Source organism: Dipodomys merriami, unplaced genomic scaffold (genome assembly GCF_024711535.1).
Source record: "Dipodomys merriami isolate MVZ:Mamm:240054 unplaced genomic scaffold, mDipMer1.0.p SCAF_2, whole genome shotgun sequence".
NCBI classification, from domain to species: Eukaryota; Metazoa; Chordata; class Mammalia; order Rodentia; family Heteromyidae; genus Dipodomys; species Dipodomys merriami.
Genome location: NW_027203381.1, coordinates 120,304,801 through 120,330,592, shown reverse-complemented (window position 1 = coordinate 120,330,592; position 25,792 = coordinate 120,304,801). Strand labels below are relative to the sequence as shown.

The 25,792-nt window shown below is 54.4% G+C and overlaps 1 protein-coding gene across 5 annotated transcripts in view; it reads right to left on the bottom strand.

Moving 5' to 3' along the window:
* The window catches only part of Pde9a (phosphodiesterase 9A), a 74,458-nt gene that overhangs the window by 13,660 nt on the left and 35,006 nt on the right, over window positions 1-25,792 (bottom strand). For 3 of the 5 annotated variants that reach the window (XM_070030773.1, XM_070030774.1, XM_070030772.1), the window contains exons 5-9: window positions 11,618-11,672; window positions 10,884-10,954; window positions 6,316-6,400; window positions 3,368-3,449; window positions 1,332-1,406 (exon numbers count right to left, since the gene is read on the bottom strand). In XM_070030773.1, the coding sequence (XP_069886874.1) occupies window positions 1,332-1,406; window positions 3,368-3,449; window positions 6,316-6,400; window positions 10,884-10,954; window positions 11,618-11,672 (368 nt within the window). Of the gene's footprint in view, window positions 1-1,331; window positions 1,407-3,367; window positions 3,450-6,315; window positions 6,401-10,883; window positions 10,955-11,617; window positions 11,673-21,673; window positions 21,714-22,213; window positions 22,334-25,792 lie in introns of those variants that run through there. The other 2 variants (XM_070030775.1, XM_070030776.1) reach the window with 2 other exon arrangements.

Genomic DNA, 25,792 nt, shown 5'->3' with positions numbered 1-25,792 from the left:
ATGACTCTGGGCATGGTGGTGTTCCTGGAGGACCGGTGGGAAGTGTGCGGCCCGCCCGCTGGTGCTGGCGTGGGACCCGCCAGCTGTCTGTGAGATGCTTCTCTCTACAGACTCGCTCTGTCCAGACTTGGAGCTGCACTGCCACTTTTCTTCCAAGCTTGGCCTCTGGCTCCCTGCCCCCTGCCCTGGCCCTCACAGATGTTCTGATGGCGGTGCCCATAACTGTCTCCAGCTCTTAGGATCCCCGTCCTCAGGCCGCACACTCAGAGCTGGGGAGCTACCCTCCACGGATCCCTGGTGTGTTTGCTGCTCTACTGGGGTAAACTGAGGTGAGGGGGCTGAGGTGGGGGCTCTGCTTCTCTGGCCACGCCAAGGCTATTCCTGTGTGGGAGACCCCACAGAGGCAGTGATGTGTACTGGCCATCTTGTGTCCCAGATTCTTTTTTTGCAGGTCCTGGGCCTTGAACTCCAGGCTGGATGCTGTCCCTGAGCTTCTTTTGCTCAAGGCTAGCTTTCTACCACTTGAGTCACAATGCCACGCCCAGCTTTTTCTGTGATTAATTGGAGATCAGTGTGTCTCAGACTTTGCTGCCTGGGCTGGCTTTGAACCATGATCCTCAGATCTCAGCCTCCTGAGCTGCTAGGATGACAGGCACAAGCCACCGGCGCCCAGCTTGCATCCCAGATCCTAACAGGGTGAAGCACTGTCTTCTGCAGGCTGCAGCCGCCGAACTTGTTAGGGGCTGCTGGCGTCTCCCCGCTGTGGGGAAGCTGCGCCCCGCAGATTCTAGCAGCGTGAACAGAGTGGAGCCAGAGGCTGATGAGGGAATTTTTTTCCTCTTCTTGGTGAAGGAGAAGGCGGGATTATAGCTGATCGCTGATGAATAGATCCAAACGAACAAAAATTCCTTTTTGTGTTTCTCAGCAAATGAGGAAATCTGAAGAAATACCTTGCAACCAGTCAAATGAGCGGCCCAGGCCGCAGCCTCGAGTCTTCAGGCCGCAGCCCATGCCCTGGGCAGAAGCCACTTCCCTTGCTGGGGGCTCCTCTGTGGGCTCAGTGCCTGGCTGTGGGCTGCAGCCCCCGGGTACTCCCATGGTGGGGGACCCCCTGTCCCTGGGACCAGCTGGACTTGGGGAGCCCTTCCTGCCCTGGGCTCTTTTCTCCTGGTCCTACTGTGAAATGTCACTTTGAACTTAAACCTGGAGATCAAAGCTCTCCCCTCTTCCCGCTGCCCTTCAAAAGGACAGAAGTAGAGAGAAGGAGCCCTGGGGATGGCTCCAAGGGTCTATAGTGCTGCCACCCTGGCATCTGAAGGCTGGTCTCTTACCTCGTTGGGCTCCCAAAGCCAGACGTCAAAGGTGGGCTTCCGTAGGGCTTCGATGGTCTCCGGAGAGAGCAGGTACTAGGAAGAAGAGAAGGCCATGCTGATCAGACCCTGTGGGCCCTGGTGCCAGATGCCCAGCGTGAGCGCCTCCTCCTCCCTCCTGCCCCCTCCACAGACACCGCACAGACTCGGGGCTGCCTTCTGGTGGAATGCCATCCGGGTGGTCAAGGGCAGGGCTCAAGAGGCACAACGGGGTGTTTGGGGGTGATAGAAATGTTCTCCATTTTGCGTGTGCGCGTGTGTGCACATGCATGCGCATGTGCCAGTTCTGGGGTCTGAACTGGGTCTGGGCACTGTCCCTGAGCTTTCTAGCTCAAGACTAGTGCTCTATCATTCGAGCCAGGGCTCCACTTCCGGTGGCAATCTTCCCTATGGTGATTGTGCAGAAATTTCATGACTGTATACATTTGTTAAAATTCTCATTACTCTGCATCTTAGAGGAGGAGCCAGAGATGTGTAAATCAGATCTCAACATGCTCACCAATAAAAACTACAGCAAAGTGACACCAAGGGAAAAATTCACACAGCATAAATTCAAATGTGGCTAAGAAGCTATTTTGAGCTGCTCCTTCTGGGAAGCGTCCCTGGGTGTAGCTGGGAGCTAACCACACACTCCGACAGCCAGGGTTCCCAGGCGGGTACCACCAAGATCAGGGAACTGCAGGAACGAGGCTAGGACACAATGCAGCAGAGCGCTTGGCATGTGCTATGGTCTTCCATAGGGCCCGGCACAGGGCTGGCCTGTGTGTTCTGGGTCTGGGCTGTGCCTGGTTTGTGACTTGACTCCCGGGGGAGGGGGGGGGTAGGCAGTGTGAGGAGCGACCAGATCCACTTTCCTGTGGAGACAGACCTTGGTCTCCGTGGGAAGGCCTGAGCAACGCCTACACACTGCATGGACCCAATGGAGCTAGGTACGAGCTAATGGGCACACAGGAACCAGGGTGAAGCCCTCGGAGGCTCTGCCCAGCAGGCAGGAGGACCTGCAGGCCGGCTCCGCCCCACGGCCGTGGCTGTTCGAGTGTCAGCATGGTAGCAGGAGCTGGGGCCTTACCCACGCTCCACTTAGGCCACGGTGACAATGATCATTTCTGTCTGCGTGCGGTGCTGGGGCTTCAACTCAGAGCCTTGCTCTTGCTTAGCTTTTTCATTCAAGGCTGGCACTCTACCATTTTGGCCATATTCTACTTCAAGCTTTTTCCTAGATACGAATCTCACCCAAATCCTCAGATCTCAGCCTCCTGAGTGGGATTACAGGTGTGAGATCCTGGTGCCTGGCTGATGGTGACCTCTTTTGTTTGAAATGACCTCAATCCAGGCACGGCCATGACTAAGAACCAGCGTCTCTCAGAGCAGAGAAAACCTGTGCAAAAGCGGGTGTCATCCTTGTTACTCGGGAGGCTGAGATCTGAGGATCATGGCTGGAAGCCAGCCTGGGCAGGAAAGTCCATGAGACTCTCATCTCCAATTAAGTACTTAGAAAAAGCCAGAAGTGGGGTGTGGCTCAAGTAGCAAAGTGCTAGACTGGAGCACAGAGACTTAGGGCAGAGCCCAGCCCAAGTTCCAGCCCCAGGACGGTGGGAGGGGGGTGGGGGGGCGGGGGGGGGCAGGAAGCACTTTCCACGTAAACTATTGTTCAGGGCCAGGGATCCAATGAAGATTTTTGAAGCTTTAAAGTTGTTTCAGCTAACACTTGAGTGCAAACAGAGTCGGTTAGCAGACCTGCAGGCTGTCCGGGTTGGGGGGGAGGGTAGGTATGCTATAATCTTCTCACAAAGTAAAGTACGCCTGGAATCACTTTTGCTAAACAAACGTCAAGGAGAATAATGTTCTGCCTAAGACTGCCCTGCCTCTGCCCGGCAGGGACGGAGGCCCTGTGTAGAGCGGCGAGGGGCCGCCCGCCCGCCCGCCCGCCCGCCAGGTGGCACCTGGGCACTGAGACACAGAGCCGGACTTGAACCCCAACCAGAATTTCATCTCACCTTGGGATAAGCGGGGACATCGCGCCGAGGTTTCAACTTTTTGTTGTTATCAAAAAAACTGTACTTACAGGGGCAGCTGGTCCTACAGAGAAAAAGGAGATTAGCTTTGGCGTTCACTGGCACACAGGAAGCCAGCAGAGGGAGAGCAGACAGAACACGGGGCCAGACCCCCAGCCCCGGCAGCCCTGCTGGGCCTGGAGAGCGAGTGGGCAAGGGTGCCCTGCACAGCCCTGCCCCCACCGCCCCAGACTGGCACTCTACCAGTTGAGCCACAGCTCCATGGGGTGGTTAATTGGAGATGAGAGTCTCACAGATTTTTCTGCCCAGGCTGGCTTTGAACTACAATCCTCAGATCTTAGTCTCTGGAGTAGCTAGGATTACAGGAGTGAGCCTCCAGTGCCCAGCCTAGCTCTGCTTTCCGATGCACTGAAAGCTTTGTGTGGGACTCCAAGACATGGCTGGAGCGTGCGGCGCCTGTGCCCTGCTCCTGGGGGACTTCTGCAGTGTTCCCGAGCTCCCCAGATGGATTTTCTATCCGGCTTTCTTCTCCACTTAGCATCAAGCTCTCTCATCTCTGAACAGAGGAGACAGATGTGGTTTTGAGCCAGCTAGCCTGCAGGATTATTCTGGAAGGCTGCCCTGGGAGGCTGTGTGGGGATGAATTTCCCCGGGAGGCAGGAGGAGGCATGCCCCCCACCCCCGGGTATGGCCTGGCTGGGAGGGGGGACACCCTGGCTCATTTGGGGTCTACCATACAGGGGGGCAGGGGACAGGGACCAGCACAGCAGTGTGCGAAATGCAGCAGAAGTTGATCTGGGAGTAGAGTCCCATCTTCTGGAACATTCATTTAGGATCATGCAGTGAGAGCCACAGAGAAGGTCATGTGGCTACCCCAGGGCCAGAGTGACACTCAGGCAAAAAGCTCTGTGCACGCTCCTCACGGGAAGTGCAGGATTCACCCCTGTGCACGCTCCTCACGGGGAGTGCAGGATTCACCCCTGTGCACGCTCCTCACGGGAAGTGCAGGAGCCACCCCTGTGCACGCTCCTCACGGGAAGTGCAGGATTCACCCCTGTGCACGCTCCTCACGGGGAGTGCAGGATTCACCCCTGTGCGCGCTCCTCACGGGAAGTGCAGAAGCCACCCCGGGTGCGGAGGTGGGACCTGTGCCGCTGGGGAGGGAAGGGAGTGGCGGAAAGCCAAGCAATGTCAAGAGACAGGGACAACAAAGAGGTCACGCTCAGTCTGAACTGCAGGGCCGAGCAGAAAAGCTGATAAGCTACAAGGCTGAAGAACACATCGGTGGGCTAAGGAGGCCAGCTGAACTGGGCCTCATGGGGGAAAGTCAAAGCGCTGAGTGTTAGTTCAAAGCGAATCTACTGCTTGGACACTTCATTCTAAACAACCGGATATGTGCACGCCAGGAAACATTTGGCCGCGTGTCCCGTTTAAACGGGGCATCTCTGGCCAGTGCCATCGTGGGTGACACCCCACCCCATCTGGTAGTCTGGAAGTTGCAGCAGGAGCTGACACTACTTTCAAACTCAGAAGAACAAGCATATTTATTTTCTAAACAGAAGCTTTCAGTACTGCTGCTCTTCATCCCAGCGCTACACTGTGAATATCACCAGGATTGCCACGACAGTTTGCTGTGCAGAAGGGATTCTAATAGATTTAGCAAAACAGTAATAACAAAAGACCCGAAGCCACGGAGTGTACCAAACAGCCGTTTCCACCACCACTCCGGGCACATTTCTGAGCACTCAGGAACTTGGTCTGTGCAGTTTGGATAACTGCACTATGATTTCCTTTCTGCTTTGAACCTTGTTTGTACAAACATGTGCACAGTGCTGTCTCAGGCAGGATGCCTGACCGCGGGAGTCCAGCTCCTCCTTGGTACACAGAGGCCCTGGGCACAGATGGGCTGCTGACCTGCGCTGGCCAGTGGCCCCGCCCCCAGAGTCCTGTTGCCATGGGAACAAGCATCCTCCAGCTAGCAGAGCAGCTGGCAGGGTGCCTTTGCTTTTCATTCCATTTGGAGCCCATTTTCCCCTTCATTTCCTGGGCTTCCTGCCTCCCCTCCCCTGGGGCTCGGTCCACGGTCAAGGCCATTTGTCTGGGATGCGCATGGAGATCACAGACCTCTAGAGCCCTCCATCAGCACCTGTGACCCTGCAGCCTTCCCAGCCCGGAGAAGCTGGCGCATGCCACGCCCACTCTTCCTCCCGTGGCGCTGGGGTCCCCTGTGGACCTGCCATCGAGCCTCTTCCCCCTTGGAGGACAGTTCTGAGAAGCCTGAGCCTCAGGAGAGGAGAGGCTGCCGGGGCTGGTGGGCCAGGCCGCATGGCCTCTGCTGTCCCTGCGGACATCAGTGGGCTCCTGCTGACGTGGCTCACGGTGTTTCAGGTTCAGCAGCCACCGTGTGCGCGTACAGAGCCAGGCTCACCCCTACCCAGTGCACTCTGCTCCCCTAAGAGGGAAGGAGCCGCCCCTACCCCTTCTCTTCACTGTGCAGAGAAAGCTCCAACTTAACAAGCTTCAGCCCAGAGACTCGGTCTCTCTTCCCTGCCAAGTCAGATGGGCAGATGGACAGACAGACCAATGCTCTCTATTCAGAGTCCTGGGGATGGGGACAGGAGGCTCATCCTGTCTGCCAGATGCTTTTGTCTGCTCACTGTTAGTTTTCTTTACAAACGACATCAAGTTCCTTCAGGCTGATGGATTACAACACACACATTACCCCGTGTGCCGTGCGCTCCTCTCCAGAGCCTTCCTTAGCCATCAACGCCAACTGGACAGCCACAGGGTTACAAAGCTCCTCTCAACAGCCCTGACACCCCCCACTGGCAGCAGATTAGGGGTGTGAAGGCCCCGGCCCCCTGCTTGCTGGGTTTCTGTGGGAGCCCTCCCACGCCCAGCAGCTGTGGCTCTCCCGGCGCAGACCTTACCTGTTGCTTCTGGCGGCCAGTTCCTCCCTCATCTTTTTAATGTCACTCTTGCATTTCTCGATCTCCACTACTTTAAGTCCTTCCACTGGTGACAAAGAGACACATCACAGCAGGGTTATCGTGGGTGAGAGGGGAGGAGCTCAGACCTTCCCACCGTGGCCCGTGCGGCTGTGCGTCTCACCCCCAGCTCCCCGCCCGGCTGGCACAGCAACTCAGCCCCCACGTGTGGCACACGGCTGCAGTCAGAGAGGAGCCCCTCCCCTACGTGTCGGTGCCAGGGGAGGGCCCGAGTCTTTTATCTCCAACAGAAAAGGGGGAAAATGTAGCCCTAGTGCCTAAAAAACCAAACTTCCCCAGCAAGGACTAAAATCCCATCGAAATACAAAGCTCTTCGAGGCCCCCAGAGCAGATAAGAAAACAAACAGGCCGGGTTGAGGATGAGCAGAGCTGGGTGATACTGCAGTCCCGGGTCCCGCTGGGAAGTGCAGCCAGCTCCGGGGACTGTGCGGCAGCAGACAGGCCGCAGGTATGGCCCGGAAGCCTCCAACGCTCTCAGGAAGAGGAAGATTAGCCTGGTGTTTTATCAGCACACCTCAGTTTTTATGCATGCAGAAGGATGCAAACCCCCCCCCCCCACGAAGTCACCCCACTCCTTCCCATCAAGCCTGGCTCTGCAGAACTGCTGGAAATAAACGTCACTTTCCAAAGGAAAAGCAGGGCCTGCCTCGGGACCTCCCAGGTTCCTAAGGCCCCCTCCCCCATCAGAGTGGCAGGGGAAGCCTGTGGCGCCCCACCCCGATGGGCTTCCCATGGTGGGGGCAAGTGGGGCACACCTTCTCAGGGACACTGCCTATTGTGCCCTAAGGCATGCATCCAGCTCTGGTCCTGGGCACTTGTTCCTGGACAGGGAAACTTCTCTCCTTTGCAAGGATGGACAGAAGCATACGCACTGAATCTCAGGCTGGTGTGTGTGTGGCTGCAACCAGGGCGCTAGCGGTCCTGGTGGCCAGTGGAGGGCGCAGGAGCTGGGGGTGGCCAGTGGAGGGCGTAGGAGCTGGGGGCGGCCAGTGGAGGGCGTAGGAGCTGGGGGCGGCCAGTGGAGGGCGTAGGAGCTGGGGGCGGCCAGTGGAGGGCGCACAGGAGCTGCCTGGTCAGAGTCACTGCTCCTTTGCCATGGGGTTCTTCCTGGCATCTTGGCGCTCGGGTCCAGCTTCCAACAGGAAGGCCGGGGCAGGGGGCGGAGGGGGGAGAGCGGGAAGCCTTCAGGGACGTGGGCTTGCCACAGGGGGCGGTTAACATTTACAGCAAGACTCCTACAGCTTGATCTTGTTGATGCTCAAGTGACAGAAAGTTCTGGAAGGTGGACAGATGTGGGGAGAGGTGGGCCTGTGTGTCCCAACAGGGTAGCTGTGCCTGCATCCTGGGCCTGTGATTACACTTGATGCGTGTGTGATTTGGTTGAGATCAAATTCAGAGACGGGGGCATCCTCAGCCATGGAGAGGCAGCCCCTCAGCCTGGGGAGTGGCCACCCAGAAATGCAGGAGAGGAGCAGGGCCCGAGCAAACAGCGTCCCTCGGGGGAGGGAGGCACGTCTGCCCACCAGGGTGGCTGAGTCACACGCCTTGCCTCGCCTCCAGAGGTCAGGCCCTGCTGACACCTCACTTCCAAACCTCCTATGGCTGCAATCCTTTCCCAGGGTTGGAGAATTTCCTGCTCCGTGGTGGCTGGCTCCCACCAGGAAGTCGGAAAAGCTGGGTCCTCATTGCGTGGGCCGAACTGTGCATACGTCATCTGTAGTGCACACATCTGAGCTCTGCCACTTGAGCCACAGCTCCACTTCCAGACTTTTAGCTGCTTAACTGGAGATAAGAGTCTCGTGGACTTTCCTTTCCAGGCTGGCTTTGAACCTTGATCCTCAGATCTCAGCCATCTGAGTAGCTAGGATTAGGTGTGAGCCACCAGCACCAGCCTTGTGCTCATATCTTAACCTCCTGCAACACTGAGAATGTGACTCCAAGTGAAGAAAGATCCTTTGTAGACAATCCGTTAGAGAAGCTGAGCTGAGGCCATCTAGATTCAGAGCCCGTGTGTGTTCTTGAGAGATGGGCAGGGGAGACGTGACAGTCCCAGGTGGGCCCCGTGACGGTGGGGGCTGGGGCAGTCACAGCAGAGGCTGGCTGTGTTGATGTGGCATTCTCAAAATCATCAGATGCCCGTGAGAGGCGCCTTGTTTTGAATCTCCTACCTCCAGCGCTGTGGAGATGCCTTTTTGCTGCTGAAGCCACCCAGGCTGCGGTGCTTTGTTGCCGTCCGTGGAGAGGAACCCAGGCCGGCTCCCGGGTTTCCCTTGCAGCTGGGGTCTGGCACCTGGCACAGTGTGCCCAGGCTTTGCATCTGCAGCCAGAGATAGGAAGCAGTGGCTTGAGGCGTGCTGCAGCATCAGGGATGCGAGGGCTGAGGACCCCAGGCTGGAGCGCGGGAGCAGCGGGGCCTCGCGGCGACGCCCAGGCCCGGCACCCTCGGCCGTGCAGCATTGGATCGGCACAGTCCAGGCTTTGCACATGGCACTGAGCTCTCCCGAGAGCAGGTGGGTGCTGCCCAGAATCCTTGGCAAAATCCTTTTCTGCTCAAGGCTGCCAGTTGGTTTCTTTAAATCCGTGCCATGAAGGAGTCCCAGAGAAGCTCTATTTTTTTTTTTTTTTTGTTGGTCGTGGGGCTTGAACTCTGGACCTGGGCGCTGTCCCTGCACTCTTCAGCTCAAGGCGAGCACTCTACTGCTTAAGCCACAGCACCACTTCTGGTTTTCTGGTGGTTCATTGGAGATGAGTCCCATGGACTTTCCTGCCTGGGCTGGCTTTGAACCGCAATCCTCAGATCTCAGCCTCCTGAGTAGCTAGGAGCCACGGTGCTAAAATCAATTTTTTTTGTGTGTATGTGATACCAAGGAATTAAATGCAGGGCCTCATGCGTGACAGCCAAGCACTCTCTCAGTAAGCTCCTTCTTTTAGGTACTGGGCACTCAACACAGGGCCTCATGCTTGCTCGGCAGGGGCTCAACCCCTTGAGCCACACCTCCAGTCCTTTTGGTTTGCTTCCATTATTTTCGAGGCCGGGTCTTGCTTTACTCCTTGGCCAGCCCGGGCTGCCATCCCAACTTGTGCACCCATGGCTCTGGGATGCCAGTTGTATGCAACTGCACCCACAACTATTTGAGATGAGAGTCCCACAAAAGTCATTCTGCTTGGGCCGACCTTGACCTGTCACCCCTGCTCTCTGCCAGCCTTGTGCTCTGGTGCCCAGGAGCTGCTCTCTCACTGGTGTGCAGAGCAGGGACTGACTTTTCCTGAGGAGTGGCCGACACCGCTCCCACGGTGAGTTCTTTGTCTAATTGCTGAATGGCTCCGTCCAGAGGCAAAACAAAAATGTCATCACAACTGAATAATCCAACGAGTCTGAAACAAGTTGACACACTTTGAAAAGCCTAAAAACCTCACTGCAAATGAGTGACCTGAATCAGGACTTTCAGGCATCCAAGTTTCCTTTCTTGAAAAATTATAATTAGAACAAGATATAAAAAAAAACGATGATCAGTCATCTTACAAGGATAGATCATCCAGATTTTTTTTTTTGGAGAAGGGTGGATACCTGATGCTTAATGGCCTCCTGTTTGTTTGTTTTTTTTCCACTCAGACTGAGTTCATAAATAAGGTGCCAAAGCAGGGTTGTGGGCGTCACACCTGAAATCCTAGCCGCTCAGGAGCTGCAATATGAAGATCGAGGTTTGGTGCCAGCCCGGGAAGACAAATCCAAGTGACTCATACCTCCAATCAACTGGCAAAAAGCCAGAAGGGGAACTGTGGCTCAAGTGATAGAGCATTAGCCTCAGCAAAGAAGCTGGAAGGGGCAGTGTCGAGGCCGAGTTCAAGTCCTAGTACCGGCACAAAAAAGAACGGTGGGAATTACGGACCAGCCTCCACCTGGACCGTGACAATCCTGCTGCTACGGTGCACCAGTGGGATGCAGGCTGGGCAGGCGAGTGGAATCCAAACCGCAGCCCTCCGATGATCGCGAGGGGAGGGGGGTGAGTGGGGGAGGGGGAGGCACGAGGGATGGGAGGCTGCTTTCCTCCCAGAATCTGGGCTTTCTGGTGACCCAATAGAGTGGAACCCACTCTCTCTTGCTTGGTATGGTTTTTCTACTTTCCTCATGGGGTGACTAGAAACCAAGAGCTAAGCATGCTGCCGACACAGTCCAAGATATGGCCCAGTCCCAGGTTTCAATGTGCAGGAGTATGGATCCAGGAACAGGTGGACGGGCCAGCAGAGGCTCACCTTGGGCTTTCCCGGCAGGCTCTTCTGCCTTGCGCATTGCAAGGCTGAGACCTGTCTGAGCCCTGGCTGAGAGGAAAGATGTTTCCCAAACACCTCCCGCACAGCAGGGGCTGCACCCCGCAGCACGCACAGCAGGGGCTGCACCCCACAGCACGCACCTTGTCTTCATGGTTCCTGGTGGTGAATTCTAAGGGGGATTAAAGGACACATAAGCAGCAAAGAAAAAAGTCACTCACATTCTACCCGTTTCTCCAGCACCGCCAGGTGATTTGCAACTTCCGCTTTCAGTTCATTGATTTTAAATGCTCTAGGGAGAAAAGAAAAAAAAAAAAGAAAGAGTATAACCCATAAAACCTTCAAAGATGACTGTGACTCCACGCCCTGGGTGGGTCCCGGTGCAGGCCGGGAGAGGGTGGGGACCGAGGCTGGTGGGGCAGCTCTTAAGGGACTCAGTGTCCCCAGCCAGACTTGGGGAACATTCCCTCCTGTGACCAGGGCAGTGGACCTCCTGCGGGAGGACACCAAGTCCCAGGTTCACCCCTGGGGCAGCCCGGGGCAGCCTGGCTGAGCGGGCACGGCTGGCTTTGGGGCCCTCGGGGCTACAGGCCATTCACCGTGAGAACCAAGCGGGAGGGGGAGGCCACAGTGGGACCAGCCAGTGATGTGGACTGGAAGGGTGACTTGGAATGGAAAAGAAACCTCTCCGTGAGCAGGCGGTTAGCGGGGAAGCTTGTTTTTAACATGGTGCCAAGCTCTGCGGTGGGCTCTGGGTCTCCCAAGACAAAGTCCCTGCGCCCGGTGCTCCCATCCTGACAGTGATGTTGGACGGGTCTCTGGGACAAGGTGCTGGGTGGGGTGAACCCAGCCGGCTTGGCTACGGAAGTCACAGGAGGGGCCCGGCAGCCGGGGCTGCGTCTGCACGGAGAGCCACGCCCACGGGGCTGGGCCGGGCGCTGAGAGGACGCAGTACCTGGAGAGCTGCTCCGCCACCTGGGCCAGCACGCCCTGGGTTAGCTCTTCTCGCTCTACAAACCAAAGAAGAAAGACAGATAGCGCAGGGGTGTGGGGTGTGCTGGGGGGGCGGGGCGTGAGAGGGGGTGGGGGGGGCAGGCGCTGCCAGGGCCTCCCGGGACCTGGGGTGGTCTCTGTCCCCTCCTGACTGCTGACAGTAGACCTTCAGCAGTGTCCTGGCCCTGTGTTCTCGGGGCACTGGCACAGTTAGGAAAGCAAGCAGGCCTGGGGTCTCTAATGAGGGGTGCTTTTCCTGAGCGCTCATTTTATGGGGCAATGATTGAGATGAAGCGGGTTCAAGGCATGTCCTGAGTAAAACCACACGGGTCTCGTGACGGCCCGCAGGGAGGAAGCGGGTGGGCGGAGTGGGCCAGGTCCCCGGCTGTCTGGCCTGTAAAATTGGGCTGGGGCTGGTTTTACAAGGCCTCGGGTCCCAGGCTGACTGTAACCTGTCCTTTCCTGTGCTCCTGGCCAGCCCCATGCAGGGGACCCCATTCTGTGCAGCAACGCCCTGAAACTGATCCACACTGGAAGCTCCAGACGCACAGGAGACCCTGCCTCCCGAAGAAAGGAGTGGACAGAGGGATTCCATTTTTAAAACGCAGGAGAGAACATACTCTAAAATAAATTTTTAGTTTTTGCTTCCCAATATCTTCTGAATTTTCTATATTGAACAATATTCATTTTGTAGAAAGAAAAAAAAGAGAGCCGGGCACTGGTGGCTCACGCCTCTAATCCTACATTCTCAGAAGGCTGAGATCTGAGGATCTTGGTTCAAAGCCAGTCCAGGCAAAAAAGTCTGTGAGACTTTTATCAATCAACTGCCAAAAGTGCCAGACAGGGAGGCGAGCCTCAAGCGGTGGAGGCCAGCCTTCAGCCAAGTGAGAGCATGAGGCCCTCAGTTCTAGAGGTCAAGCCTCAGCAATGGCAGGAGTGTGCGTACACGTGAGCACGCGCGCGTGCACACACACACACAATCTAACTTTGTGATTTTAGGTGTAGCCCAGGCTGTCCAACTCACAATCCTCCTGCTTCAGCCCTGGTGCTGGAGTTATGCTGTGTGCCACCACGACTACTTTCAATTTAATTCGTGTGTGTGTGTGTGTGTGTGTGTGTGTGTGTGTGTGTGTGTGTGTGTGTGTGTGTGTGTGTGTGTGTGTGTGTGTGTGTGTGTGTGTGTGTGTGTGTGTGTGTGTGTGTGTGTGTGTGTGTGTGTGTGTTGGTCGTGGGGCCTGGGCGCTGTACCTCAGCAATTCAGCTCAAGACCAGTGAGTGCTCTACCAATTAGCCACAGCACCACTTCCAGCTTTTTCTGCTTACATAGTACTGAGGAATCAAACCCAGGACTTCATGCATGCAAGGCAAGCACTCTACCACGGAGCCACCTTTCCAGCCCCCTAAATTCAATTTGTAAGCCCTCCTTACTTCACCTGCCTGCAGCGAGCTCCTGTAACTTCGTGTGGCTTGACGTATACACAGCGGACTCTTACACGGGGAGGGGGGCTGTCACATGGTCTCCAGTCCCTCCGCCTGCCGGTGGCTCAGCAGATCCTTCCCGATGTCTGCCTTAAACATCTTCCTCCTGGTGACCACCTCTCTTGGCCCAGCTGCTGGCTGCCTGTCGGACTCGCCCCACCTCCAGACCGTGACCCCTTCTCAGTCACAATGGGACCTCCGGGCACACATGGCGGCTTGCTTTAAAGTCAACTCCAACTCCCTGCAAGGAACCAGCTTGGAAAACTTCCTGCACCCAATGGGGGCCGGGCCTAGCCCCTGCCGCTCCCTCCACCTGCTTCCTGATCTCAGTGGGCTGCCTGGCCTCCCATTTACCACGGAGCCTGCCTGCGATAACAGCATCATTTTCACCCAGAGTCTCCTGTGGAGGGTGATCCTAAGTCATAACCTTCCCTAGAGTCGGGGCAGACACGAAGCTCCCGGTGTCCACCTTCTACGATTAGATGAGAGGAAAAGCAATGACTCTGTGTTCTATACAGTGAGCGTGCCAGCCAGGACCTGTTTCTAGAGCGGCAGGTTGAGCTGCTGGCTGGTCCAAGGATCATGAGGGAAGATGAGCGGCCCCTGACTGCTAGGGCTGCTGAAATCCTTCACGCTCCCCCGGGAGACTCAGGGTTAGATTCCTTGTGATGAAGGCTTTAGAAAAGGCAACTCATCAGTAAACCTGGTTAATGGTCTCAAAATCTCCTAAGAACCCACAGTTATACAGTACTTCACCCAGCTGCAAAAAACACAAATTCTTTTCAGGTGTCTGCAAGGCATACACCGGGTAGACCAGATTCTGGGCCAGAAAACAAACCTCCGCGAATTTAAAAGAACAGAAAGGATGTACAGTATGTTCTCTGACCCCAGCAGAATCAACACAAGAACTCAAGATAACAGGACAATCTCTGAGCGCTCAGAAACAGCATATACTTCTAAAGAATTCCTGGATCAAAGAGGAAGGCTCCAGGAAGATAAAAATGAAAAGATAACACATTTGGATTTTGCTCTCACGGAGTACTAAGGCGCTAGTGCCTACATTAGACAGGTGGAGGAAAATCTCAACTCAGCCACCTGATTCTACTTTTAATAACGACAGGAAGAGAAGCAAAAAGAAACTTTCAACAGCAGAAAGGGAAGAGAATAATGGAGTAGAAACCAGAGAAACAGAAAAGAAACAGTGTAGAAAACCAATGTAAAGAACAAAGAATTGGTTCTCTGAAAAGATCAATAAGTCGAGCAAGACTGTCAAAGAAACACAGAGACGAAGACAGAAATGGCGCAGTACCAGGGAGATACAAGGGACCACCACAGGGCCTCAGAGGTAACACCCCCAAACCCAGCAGCCGAGTCTTTCAGATAAAGCAAACCAATTTCTACCACAACTTATCCCAGATGAAGTGGGTAATCTCAACGCCTATTCCTGTTAAGGAAATGGGCTTTGTGACTGAAAAGCTCCTGGTATGAGATCTTTAGGCTCAGTTTCACTGGTGAAGCTTACCAAATATTTAAGAAGTTAATGTGATTCTAACCCACCTCTCCCAGAAAACAGAAAAGAGAACTTTCCAATTCATTTTATGAAGCCAGCATGACTAGTCTGAAACCAAATCTACAGAGCCACAAAAAACAACGAAGAGACAACTACAAGTGTACAAATTTACACCCTGCACAAAGACACAAAATCATGAACAAAATTTCAGAAACTAGAATTCAGCAATGTCAAAAAATACAAGTATTAAGCACAAGATTAAGTAGAGTGATTCCAGGGATAACAGGCAGGTGCAGTGTTGGAAAACTGCTTAGTGTAATATATTGAATTAACGACGATCATATCAACTAATTCATAAAAAGCATTTGACACACTCTCTACATATTCATGATAGAAGTCTAAGAACAATAGGAATGGAGAGGAAATGTCTCAAATTGATTTTATACAAAGGCTTGAACAAAACTTCCTCAGCTAACACCACACTTTGTGGCAAGAGACTCATGTTTTCTGTCTATGATGGTACAAGGAAAGATGTCTGACCTCACCACTCTTTAATGCACAGAGCAAGTTCTAACAGCGCCACAGGCAAGACAAGAAAACGTCAGGCATGAGGGGCGAGGAAGACACAGAACTGCCTCTGCCCCTGACATCATGGTTTATATGGCGCAGACCAAGGAATCGGCAATAAAACCTCTTACAGCTGACAAAGGGGTTCAGTGAGGCCACAGGCTGGCAGTCGGACAGAATTCAGCTGCATTTAAATGTACTAGTAACAGCCAGCAATTAAAGACATAATACCATTTATAACCACTCCACGACTTAGTATATACCTAGTAAAAAACATGAAGAGTTTACATGCTGAAACTCCAAAGCAATCGTGAAGGAAATGGAAGTCGATACAAATAATGATCATATTGATCTTAGAATTCAACAGAGCAAAAAATACCAATTCTCCACAAATTGATATAATGAAATTTCTACCAAAATCTTTGCAACACTATTTTTTTTTTTTTGCAGACATGGACAAGATTGGTCTAACATTTATCAAGACAAATGGGCTGGAATGATTTTGAAAGGAGGCGGAATGGGGCTATGCGATCTAACACTTACTAAGGAGCTGCGGTAATAAGGGCTGCCTGCTGCGGTTGAAGGGCGGGAGTGTGCTCGCAGACACAGCCGGCACCGTGGACTCATACCCGCAGTGTGCCTCACATATGGTTATTTATTTTTGGTGCTGGGTCTTGAACTCAGGGCCTTCAACTCTCACTTGACTTTCCTCTCAGGGCTGAGCCTCTGCCTCTTGAGCCATACTTCCAACTCCAGCTTTTCGCTGGTTCAGTGGAGGTAAGAATTCTGATGGACTTTCCTACCTATGCTGGCTTCAAACTGTGATCCTCAGATCTCAGCCTCTCAGGAGCCACCGATGCCTAGGGGCATCACTGGTTTATCTGACTGAGGAACAAAGGCAAATGGATGAAGGAAAGAGAGTCTCTTCAACAAATGGTGCTGGAGCAACTGACTTACACAAGCAGACAAACTTCACAATTTACATCAGTATCAGTGCAAGCCAGGCCAGTTAAAAAACCAAGGGAGAGGGGCTGGGAAGGTGGCTCAGTGGTAGAGCGCTTGCCTTGCATGCCTGAGGCCCTGGGTTCGATTCCTCAGCACCACATAAGAAAAAAGCTGGAAGTGGCGTTGTGGCTCAAGTGGTAGAGTGCTAGCTCTTGAGCTGAAGAGCTGAGGGACAGCGCCCAGGCCCAGAGTTCAGGCCCCACGACCGGACCCCCATCCCCCCAAAACAAAATGAAACCAAGGGAGAGCTGGCAGCTCAGGCCTGTGATCGTAGCTGCTCAGGAGCCTGAGATCTGATGTTCAGTTTGAAGTATGTGAGACTCTTCTCTCTAATTTACCACCAAAAAGCCAGAAGCAGTGCTGTGGCTCAAGAGGTAGAAGGACATCCTTGGGCGAGAACTAAGAGACAGTGCCAAGTCCCGGGACTGGCACCAAAAAAGAAAAAAACATCAATGCAAAGTAAATTATGGCTGCAACAAAACATTTACAGAAAATAAAACACCATGGGGGGCAGGGTATCATCACAATGTTAGGCAAAGACAGGAGTTCTTAGATGTAATACCAAAACCACAAACCACAAAAGGGGCAATTGGTAAATGGAACCTTCTCCTCTGGGAAAGATCCCTCCAGGAGAATGAAAAGCAAGCTGTCGTCTGGGAGGAAATGTCTGCAAGGCATGTTTCTGACAACGTGGTGAATGCAGACTCAAAGATCACAATTCAGCATTAGAAACAGCACCAGGGCTCACATCTGTAATCCTAACTACTCAGGAAGAGGCTGAGATCTGAGGATAGGAGTGCGAAGCTGGGAGGGGCCACTGTGGCTCAAGTGGTAGAATGCTTTCCTAGAGTGAAAAGGATAAGGGACGTCGCCCAAGCCCTGAATTCAAGTCCCAGTACCAACACACACATACAAGAGTGAAACAGGCAAGCACGACACAGCTTAGCACCTGGACCCAGAGCTTGCAGCAGTGAGAGCTGGAAGAGCCCCAAAGGGAAGTGAGCCCCGCACTGAGCCACACCACACGGCGCCACTCAGCCGCAGGAAGACGCCAACAACGGCTGCAGAAAGCAGTCGTGCGCACTGCGGCATTCTGGGCAAAGGGAAGACAGCCAGTCCCCAAAACTATTCTGTGTGATTGCGTTCATGGAACTCTCTAGGACAACAAATCAAGAGAACCAGATTCGTGGCTAGTGGGGGCTACGGAGCTGTGGGAAATGGAGGGAGACACCAGCGGGATCCTGGCGTCTCTGTCGCCCTCACGAGCTGGCTGTCCAGGCCCTGCAGGCCTGAGCTGCTAGCACAGGAGCTGGGAAAAGGCCGCCCTGCACCAAAGAACAGTCTTCCTTTGGGCTTTTGGGGTAGAATTTCTTGGGCACTGCTAGGGTTTGAACTCAGGACCTAGCAATTGCTAGGCTGGGACTGTACCACGGATCCAAAGCGCTAGCCTAGTTTTTCACTGATTATTTTTAGGATGAGGGATTGCTTTCGGCTTGGGTGTGAACTTGAGCCACGCTCTACTTTGGGCTTCCCGTTGTTGCTGGGGTACAGGCAGGTGCCCCCAAGGAGAGTCTTGCAAACTCTTCTGCCTGGGTTGACCTGGAGCCACAATCCTCTCGATGTCAGCCTCTCCCGTCACTCAGGATGAGGGGCATGTGCTACTGAGCCCAGCCTGGAGGGATCACACTGAACTTTTCTGCCCAGTTGGCCTCACATTGGGATCCTCACAGTCAGCCTCCCAAGTAGATGGAAGTACAGGTGTGAGCCTCCAGAGCTGGCAGTAATTATACCTCAAGCCACTCCATCCCACACTTCTGCCCAGGTCGGTGCCCGAAGCAAATGTTGGTAGCCTAGTTGGTGTAGCTATACCTCAGCTCCCATACTACCGTACCCACGTCATCTGTGGAGCCAGCCCAGAACCAGTCTTCACCTCCATTACCAACTGGTACTTTAGTGCAAAGCAGGCAGTGTGGGACGAAGAGCTCCCAGCACAAACCTCTGTGTTCTCTCAGCAGAGGAAGGCTGGCCACCGCGGGTGCATCAGCACCGTCCCGAGCTGGTGTGTGCCTCCATCGCTGGACCTCCTCCAGCGCCGTTCCTCCCAGTGGGCTTCAGAACTTACACGTGGGCTGTGGTGTGAGACCTCCGGGCTGCGCCAGGCCTGCCATCTTCTTCTCGTGCTTCTCACTGCCACTGCGGTCACAGGGAGCTATGTGTGGCCGGCACTACCTGGTGTCACCTTGCTTGTACTTCTGTCCTGGCTATAGGCACAGCTGACTGCAGGTTGAGCAGCCAGGATCCCATCTGCAATGCCCTGCAAGTGCTCACTTACCGTAATCGTGAATGCATATTAATTGGGCATATTAATGGTTTTACTGTGACACTTCTGTATCTGCATATTTTGTGGGCGGTGTGTCTGTGTGTGTGTCTGTGTGTGTGTGTGTATGTTGGTGCTGGGGCTTGAATTCAGGGCCTGGGTGATGCCTCTTAGCTTTTTTTTTTTTTTTTTTTTACTTCCAGCTTTTTTGGTGGTTAATTGGAGATAATTTAATTGGAGACTTGTCTGTCTGGGCTCGTGTGAACTGCAAGCCTCGGATCTCAGCCTCCTGAGAAGCTGGGATGACAGGCCGAGCACCGGTGCCCAGCCTCACACACCCTCTTGTGACCAGGCCGCCCTCCTCACGCTCCGCTTGCCCTCCCCTTGTGCATCACCCGCCCCTTTCCACGCAGCACTTCTTTTAGTTTTAGGTGCTCTTTTAAAACGTGTTTTCATTTCTACAGATGAGCAAACCCTCTCAATGCTTGTCTTAATGACCTGGAGCGCACTGCACCCTCGGGGAGGCTGAAAGCCGTGGCTCTGGGCTTTCTGGGCCCGGCACCCGTGTCAGCACACCTCCCATGGCCGCGGCTCCCATCGCCGCACCTCCCATCGCTGTGCTGCTGCGCCTCCCATGGCTGCGCCTCCCATGGCCGCGGCTCCCATCGCCGCACCTCCCATCGCTGTGCTGCTGCGCCTCCCATGGCCGCACCTCCCATGGCCGCGCCTCCCATGGCCGCGCCTCCCATGGCCGCGCCTCCCATCGCTGCGCCTCCATTGGCTGCGGCTCCCATAACTGCACCTCCCACCGCTGCGCCTCCCATTGGCTGCGGCTCCCATCACTGCGCCTCCCATTGGCTGCGGCTCCCATCGCTGCGCCTCCCACCGCTGCGCCTCCCATTGCCGCGCCTCCCATCGCTGCGCCTCCCATTGGCTGCGGCTCCCATCACTGCGCCTCCCATTGGCTGCGGCTCCTATCACTGCACCTCCCATTGGCTGCGGCTCCCACCGCTGCGCCTCCCATTGGCTGCGGCTCCCATCACTGCGCCTCCCATTGGCTGCGGCTCCCATCGCTGCGGCTCCCATCGCTGCGCCTCCCACCGCTGCGCCTCCCATTGCCGCGCCTCCCATCGCTGCGCCTCCCATTGGCTGCGGCTCCCATCACTGCGCCTCCCATTGGCTGCGGCTCCTATCACTGCACCTCCCATTGGCTGCGGCTCCCATCGCTGCGCCTCCCATTGGCTGCGGCTCCCATCACTGCGCCTCCCATCGGCCACGCCTCCTATCTGCAGCGTCGAGTCCGGCGCTGTGTTACTGCGGATGCCAGGGATTCTGTCGCTAATGAAATGTTTGGGTAGCTCTGAGAACAACCAGCAATAGGGGTACTGGCAAGTCACAGTGGGACTTGACTGTGTCTTGGGGGTCCCTGTAGACCCTAAGGTTTGCTCAGAAGCACAGGGGGAGAGAAACAAGAGTCGGGAGGAAGGGGAAGCCAGCCATGCTGGCGCGGATGCACACAGAGGAAAACCAAGGGGGAGTGAGCCCAAGTCTGCAGGCCGCTGGGGTTTTCTAAGGACTCTGCCCTGTGAGCACCACGCCACCCCGTGCAACTCCTCCTCTGCAGGACACTTCGGGGGTCCTGTCCCTGACTTTGGGGGGGCCTAGGGCTGTAGTGCAGGGCGCGGGTCTCTAGAGTGGACAGCTCGGCATCGAGGGAGGAGATCCGCCCGGCTCAGTGGCGCTGGCAAGGGGCCTTGTCTGCCGTCTGTCCATCCTTCCCCAGCCTCAGCCAGAGGGACTGCTGTACCCCTGCGGACACCTCAGGTGAGCTGGGTGGCGGTGTCTGCTTCCTCCTCCTATGATGAGCGCCCACAGGCGGTGCGGTGGTGGGCACGGCGTGGGACAGTGGAGAGCCAATCTGAGACCACTTCCTTCCTGCATGGGCTTGCATCGAGGGCCAGGCCCCCACCCACCGGAACAGGCCCAGGGGTGGGGGCCAAGGAGCCTTGCGGACCTGGGGTGGGAGCAGCTTGAGGGCCTTGGACTGGGTTCAGCTCCGGGGATGGCAGGCCAGGCACGCGCCCACTGCATAGCCAGGCAGGGAGACAGGGCACAGGCCACCGCCTCTGCAGGGAACACGTCACAGAATCTGCCCCGGCCTCGCCCACTTCTTCCAGGAATTGTTCCTGCCCAGTGCACTTGGCCCCATGGGTGGGGGCACAGGAAAGCCTAGCCTTTGGCTCCTCGCCTTTGCCAGCCAGCTGACTGGCAGCCTGCCCTCCTACCTGTACAATGCTCCCAGAGCTGCCCAGGAGCTCATCCCCTCCCCTGCTGGCAAAGCCCGCCTTCCTGCCCCGCCCACCCTGCACGGAAGGGAGGAAAGCCCAGGGCCCTGGAGTGTGCACACCAAGACTCTGACCTGCAACAACAGCACAAGAAACCCCACACAGCTTGCGGGTGCCACTCCTGAGGCCCTGGGGGCTTGTGTCACACAGGTCTTAGACCATGCAGCCACAAGGTGCACTACACCTTGTGAGTCTTAACTTAAAGAGGCAGAGTGAACCAGGCTTTCCTTCTAGAAACATGCTATCCCCTCCATGCATGCTTCCCAGAGCGCTGCAAAAACCAAACCCCAAGCTTCCTGGATTTCTGTCTTTTTTTTTTTTTTTTTTTTTTTTGTCGGTCGTGGGGCTTGAACTCTGGGCCTGGGCGCTGTCCCTCAGCTCTTCAGCTCAAGGCAAGCGCTCTACCACTTGAGCTACAGAGCCACTTCCAGTTTTCTGGTGGTTTATTGGAGATAGGAGTCTCACGGTCTTTCCTGCCCGGGCTGGCTTTGAACCGTGATCCTCAGATCTCAGCCTCCTGAGTAGCTAGGATTACAGGCGTGAGCCACCAGCGCCCGGCTTCTGTTTTTCTTTTAACCTTTCATTAAGGAACACAGCCGCATTACTTGGCCCCAAAGACATAAACACCAAAGAGGTCACCCAAATGACAGAGGGGTGCATCGCTCCACTCTGGTCCAGGCCCACCCCTGGGGGCCAGGCGCTGCCAGGGAGGAGCTGTCTGGCTGTCTGGCTTCCTTCCTGCGGTGGGTGGCTGTGTCACCAGCCCTCTTCCAAAAACAAGAAGGGCCGACTCACCTCCTGTCCCCCTCCGCTCCAGCGCTCTCTCTTTCTCTCTCACCCTCCAGTCATTTACAGTTTACTGTTTATGGACGTCATAAAATATATTCAGAAAGAGCAGGAGAACATTTCCTTTATAGCCCAAGAGCACAATAAAGTTAGATGATTAACTGGGTCCCCTTCTGGCTTCTTAAAGGCCCAGGACCCTTACCTGGCTCATCCTGCTAGGAAATCACACCCAGTGCCAAAGGACTAGCCCAGATCCTGCCAGACACTGAGCACAACACAGCCAGACACCAAGAACCCCAAGGTCCCTCGTGGAATTCTGGGCAGTGTTGTGACTGCCTGTTGATTCAAACTCAACAGCTTCAAGGGCGGCTCTGCATGGAGAAGTTTCCCTTTCATTCTTTTTTTTTTTTTTGTCAGTTGTGGGGCTTGAACTCTGGGCCTGGGCGCTGTCCCTGCGCTCTTCAGCTCAAGGAGAGTGCTTACCACTTGAGCCACAGCGCCACTTCCTCCCCTTTCACTCTTGGGGAGGGGGGAGTTCATGTAGCTCACTTTAGATGTGTGGGTATAACGTCTTCCTCCTCTCCTCCAAGGCAGAACAAGCTTCCGGGAAATCTGCGTCACAGACGGCGGCCCTGTCACCTCTCCTGAGCAGTGCTTGTGCCTGGGTGCTGTTCCAAGGACTCAAGGTGACCACTCACCACCTGCAGGGCGGAGGCGTTCAGAGAAGGTGGAGGGCAGCACCCTCGGCCCCTGCCCTCCTCCCGCTCCTGCTCTAGGGCTGTGAACTGTCATGGGGCCACACAGCCTCAGTGGCCGAGGAGGAAATGGCGACATCTACCCTACAGACAACAAAGACTTCCCCCGGGGCTCAGAACGCAGTGCCCATCTGCTGCGGGGCTCTCAGCGGAATGTGAGTCCAGGAACCAGCAGCGGACTGGACACTGGGGTGGGCTTTGATCTACTGCCTGACGGCGGCACAGAAAACTGATGCCCCGCAGACAGCCTGAATTTTCAGGAGGCCAAAGGGACTCCGTTGCTTCACCTGATAGGTCTGGGGCTTTGACCTGTGTCAAACAATCCCCACACAGCTCGTTCCAAAAAGAGCTGCATCAGGGTGAACTCGGAGCCAAGAAATACATATACTGCTGAGCGGAGGACGGGACGCTGGCATGGTCTAGGAAAGCCGGCCTCTCTTTTGAAAACCAAAGGCTTTACTGCATCAGCGGGCCTTGAATAGCACAGACAGTGTTGGAGACATAGAAGGAAAGCCCCACGTATGCCACAAACCAGAGTACTGTGAGCGACAGCTCGGGGGGAGGGGGAGAGAAAAGGAAAGAAAAAAAGGAATAACCATAATAATAATAGCGGTTGGAAGCATGGCTCAACTGGTGGAGCGCCAGCCAATGAGCAAAGCCCAAGGGGAATGGCGGGACAGTGCCAGGTGGTCAGAGAACATGGATATGAGAGCAGAGCCCCAGACGAGGAGGTCTTGGGGCTCCAACCTCAGAATCACCTTGCTCATGCAGCCGAGTCTAGTCCATGTCCGGGGCCCGAGCACACACCTCAGATGCCACCTGGGGGCGTGCCTCTAGAGACCCACCCCAGCGAGGCATAGAAACGTAGTGTCACCCAGCTTTCCACCAGCCTCACTACACACCAAGAGAACCAGCATGCAAGGTTTGTTTTAGCTCCTGGGTTTGGAGGCTTCCATCCATGGTGGTGTGGTCCTACGACCTCTGGGCCTGTGGCAAGGCAGACGTGCAGAGCCTCGGGAGGAGGGGACTGCTAACATCCTGGTGGCTGAGATAGGGAGAAGGGGCTGGGGTCCCAGTACCCCTCCAGGGCCACGCCCCCAGAGCCTCCCTTCCTTCCTCTAGACCCACCTCCTAAAGGTTCCACCACTTTCCTAGAAATCCATTTGCTGGGGAGCTAAGCGCTCAATACACACACTTTTAGCTGCAACACAGAAGATCTAACCCTTGCCAGGCACCAGTGGCTCACGCCTGTAATCCTAGCTACTCAGGAGGCCGAGATCTGATGATTGCAGTTCAAAGCCAGCTCAAGCAGGAAAGTCTGCAAGACACTTATCTCTAGTAAACCACCAGAAAACAGGAAGTGGCGCCGTGGCTCAAGTGGTAGAGCACTAGCCTTGAGCTGAAGAGCTGAGAGACAGTGCCCAGCCTCAGAGTTCAGGCCCCATGACCAAAAAAACCAAAACCAAAAACAATTGACTGACTGATAGATGGAAACCAGGAAGATGACCAAGTTTAGAGACTCTACAATGTGTTATTCATGATGCTGATGTACCATAAAAGCACAAGCATGCAAAGAAATGGGAAATGTGACCACAGGCCAAGGAAATCATCCAGTAGAAGTCTAGGTGAGCCAGAACCAAAGCCAAGAACTGAAATGAACACACTGAGACCCCAATATATCAACTGTAATAGGTCCAAGGACCTCAGCACCAGATGTTAGTAAAGGGCTAATGGATGTGGAATCTCAGGGGAGAAATCTACAGGTAACAATGCAGTAAAAATTTTAGGATTTAAAAACATAATACCTCAAATAAGAAATTCATCGATGTGTATACAACAGTCTGGCCTAGACACAACAGTCAGAGAGCTGGGGAACAGATCAATGCATGCTACTCCATCTGAAGAACAAAGAGGAACACGACCTAAAAACAGAAAGAACAGAAGCCACACCCACCAGAGTTGGGTAAGAGCAAACTACCAACACTTCGGACTTTAATCTCAGAAGAGGCGTGTGAAATACGATTAAAGGAGTGAGTGATGGCCTCCAGCAGTGACTGCAGCTTCTCAGAAGGCAGAGCTGGGGGGCACTGCAGTTCAAGCCAGCCCTGGGGGAAAAGTTAGTGAAACCCCATCTCAACTTACAAACTGGATGTGGTGGTGTGTGTGCATCTGTTTGGAAGCTGGATGTGGTAGTGTGTATGTATCTGTTTGGTCTAGGCTGGCCTGGGAAAAAAATGCAAGGCTCCATTCAAGAAATTATGAAGGCAAAAAAAGGGGCTGGAGGTATGATAGAGCACCTGCCTAGCAAGCACAGACCCTGAGTTCAAATCCCATTACTGCCAGGAAAAAAATGGCTGAAAATGTAGCTAATTTATGGACCACGAAAACTCCAGGACCAGCAAAAGGGGCAGGCAGGACGAGACCTGTCGTGGACAAGGCCCTGAAAAGAAGACCTCAGCCTCCTGGTTGCCCCCGAAAGCAGCCGGAGGAAAGACAATCCATCCCACACATGGAGTCACAGTGAAAGGAAAGCGGACTTTTCATCAGAAACAACAGAAGCCAGGAAAAAAAAAAACATTTAAATCAAACCTTAAACTCTTTAAAGAAAGAAAGCACCAAATTCTACACTCTGAACAATCCTTCCATGGAGGCAAATGAAGAGAGAAAGGCAGGTGAAGACAAGCAGAGGCTACCAGTCCCTGCCCAGACCTGCATGAAAGACAGGCTAAAAGCAAGAAGAAATGCTTCAGGCTGAAGAGAGCTCAAAACCACGGGAAGCTGCAGTGGGCAGGAAGAAATGAAGGCATCGGGAAATGTACAGGCAGTGACTACAGTATTATCTTTAAGTCTTTTTATAATTTTTTTTCAGAAAACTCAACTGGCTATTTAAAGCAAAAATTTCAGTATCTTCTGGGAATTAACAAGGCTGTAGATAGGCAAGGCATGAGACTGTGAGAAGGGAAATCGAGCCGGATTATACCATTGCCACGTCTTCATTCAGCTTCTGCAAAGCTAAACTGGCTCTTCCATAGGACTCAGTGACCGTGCCATTTGGTGTCTGGCTGGAGGTGAAGAATTCTGACCACACCTGATAGCAGCTTTAATCACAATTACCACAGCTCAGTTGCTAAAGAGCTGCCTTCAGTAAGTGAGTGGATGAAGAAGGTGGGACACACCCACCGATGAATATTATTTAAAGCTAACAAGACTTGAATGGGCACAGAAGAACCATGTGTGCTTACTGGGAGGAAGAAGCAGCTGCTGGGAAATGGCTACACAGGGACGTTCCAACCGTGTGACCCCAGACAGCGAACCGATCAGAGGCGGGGCTGAAGGGATGAACAGCACTGCCAGACACAGGGTTCATGACAGG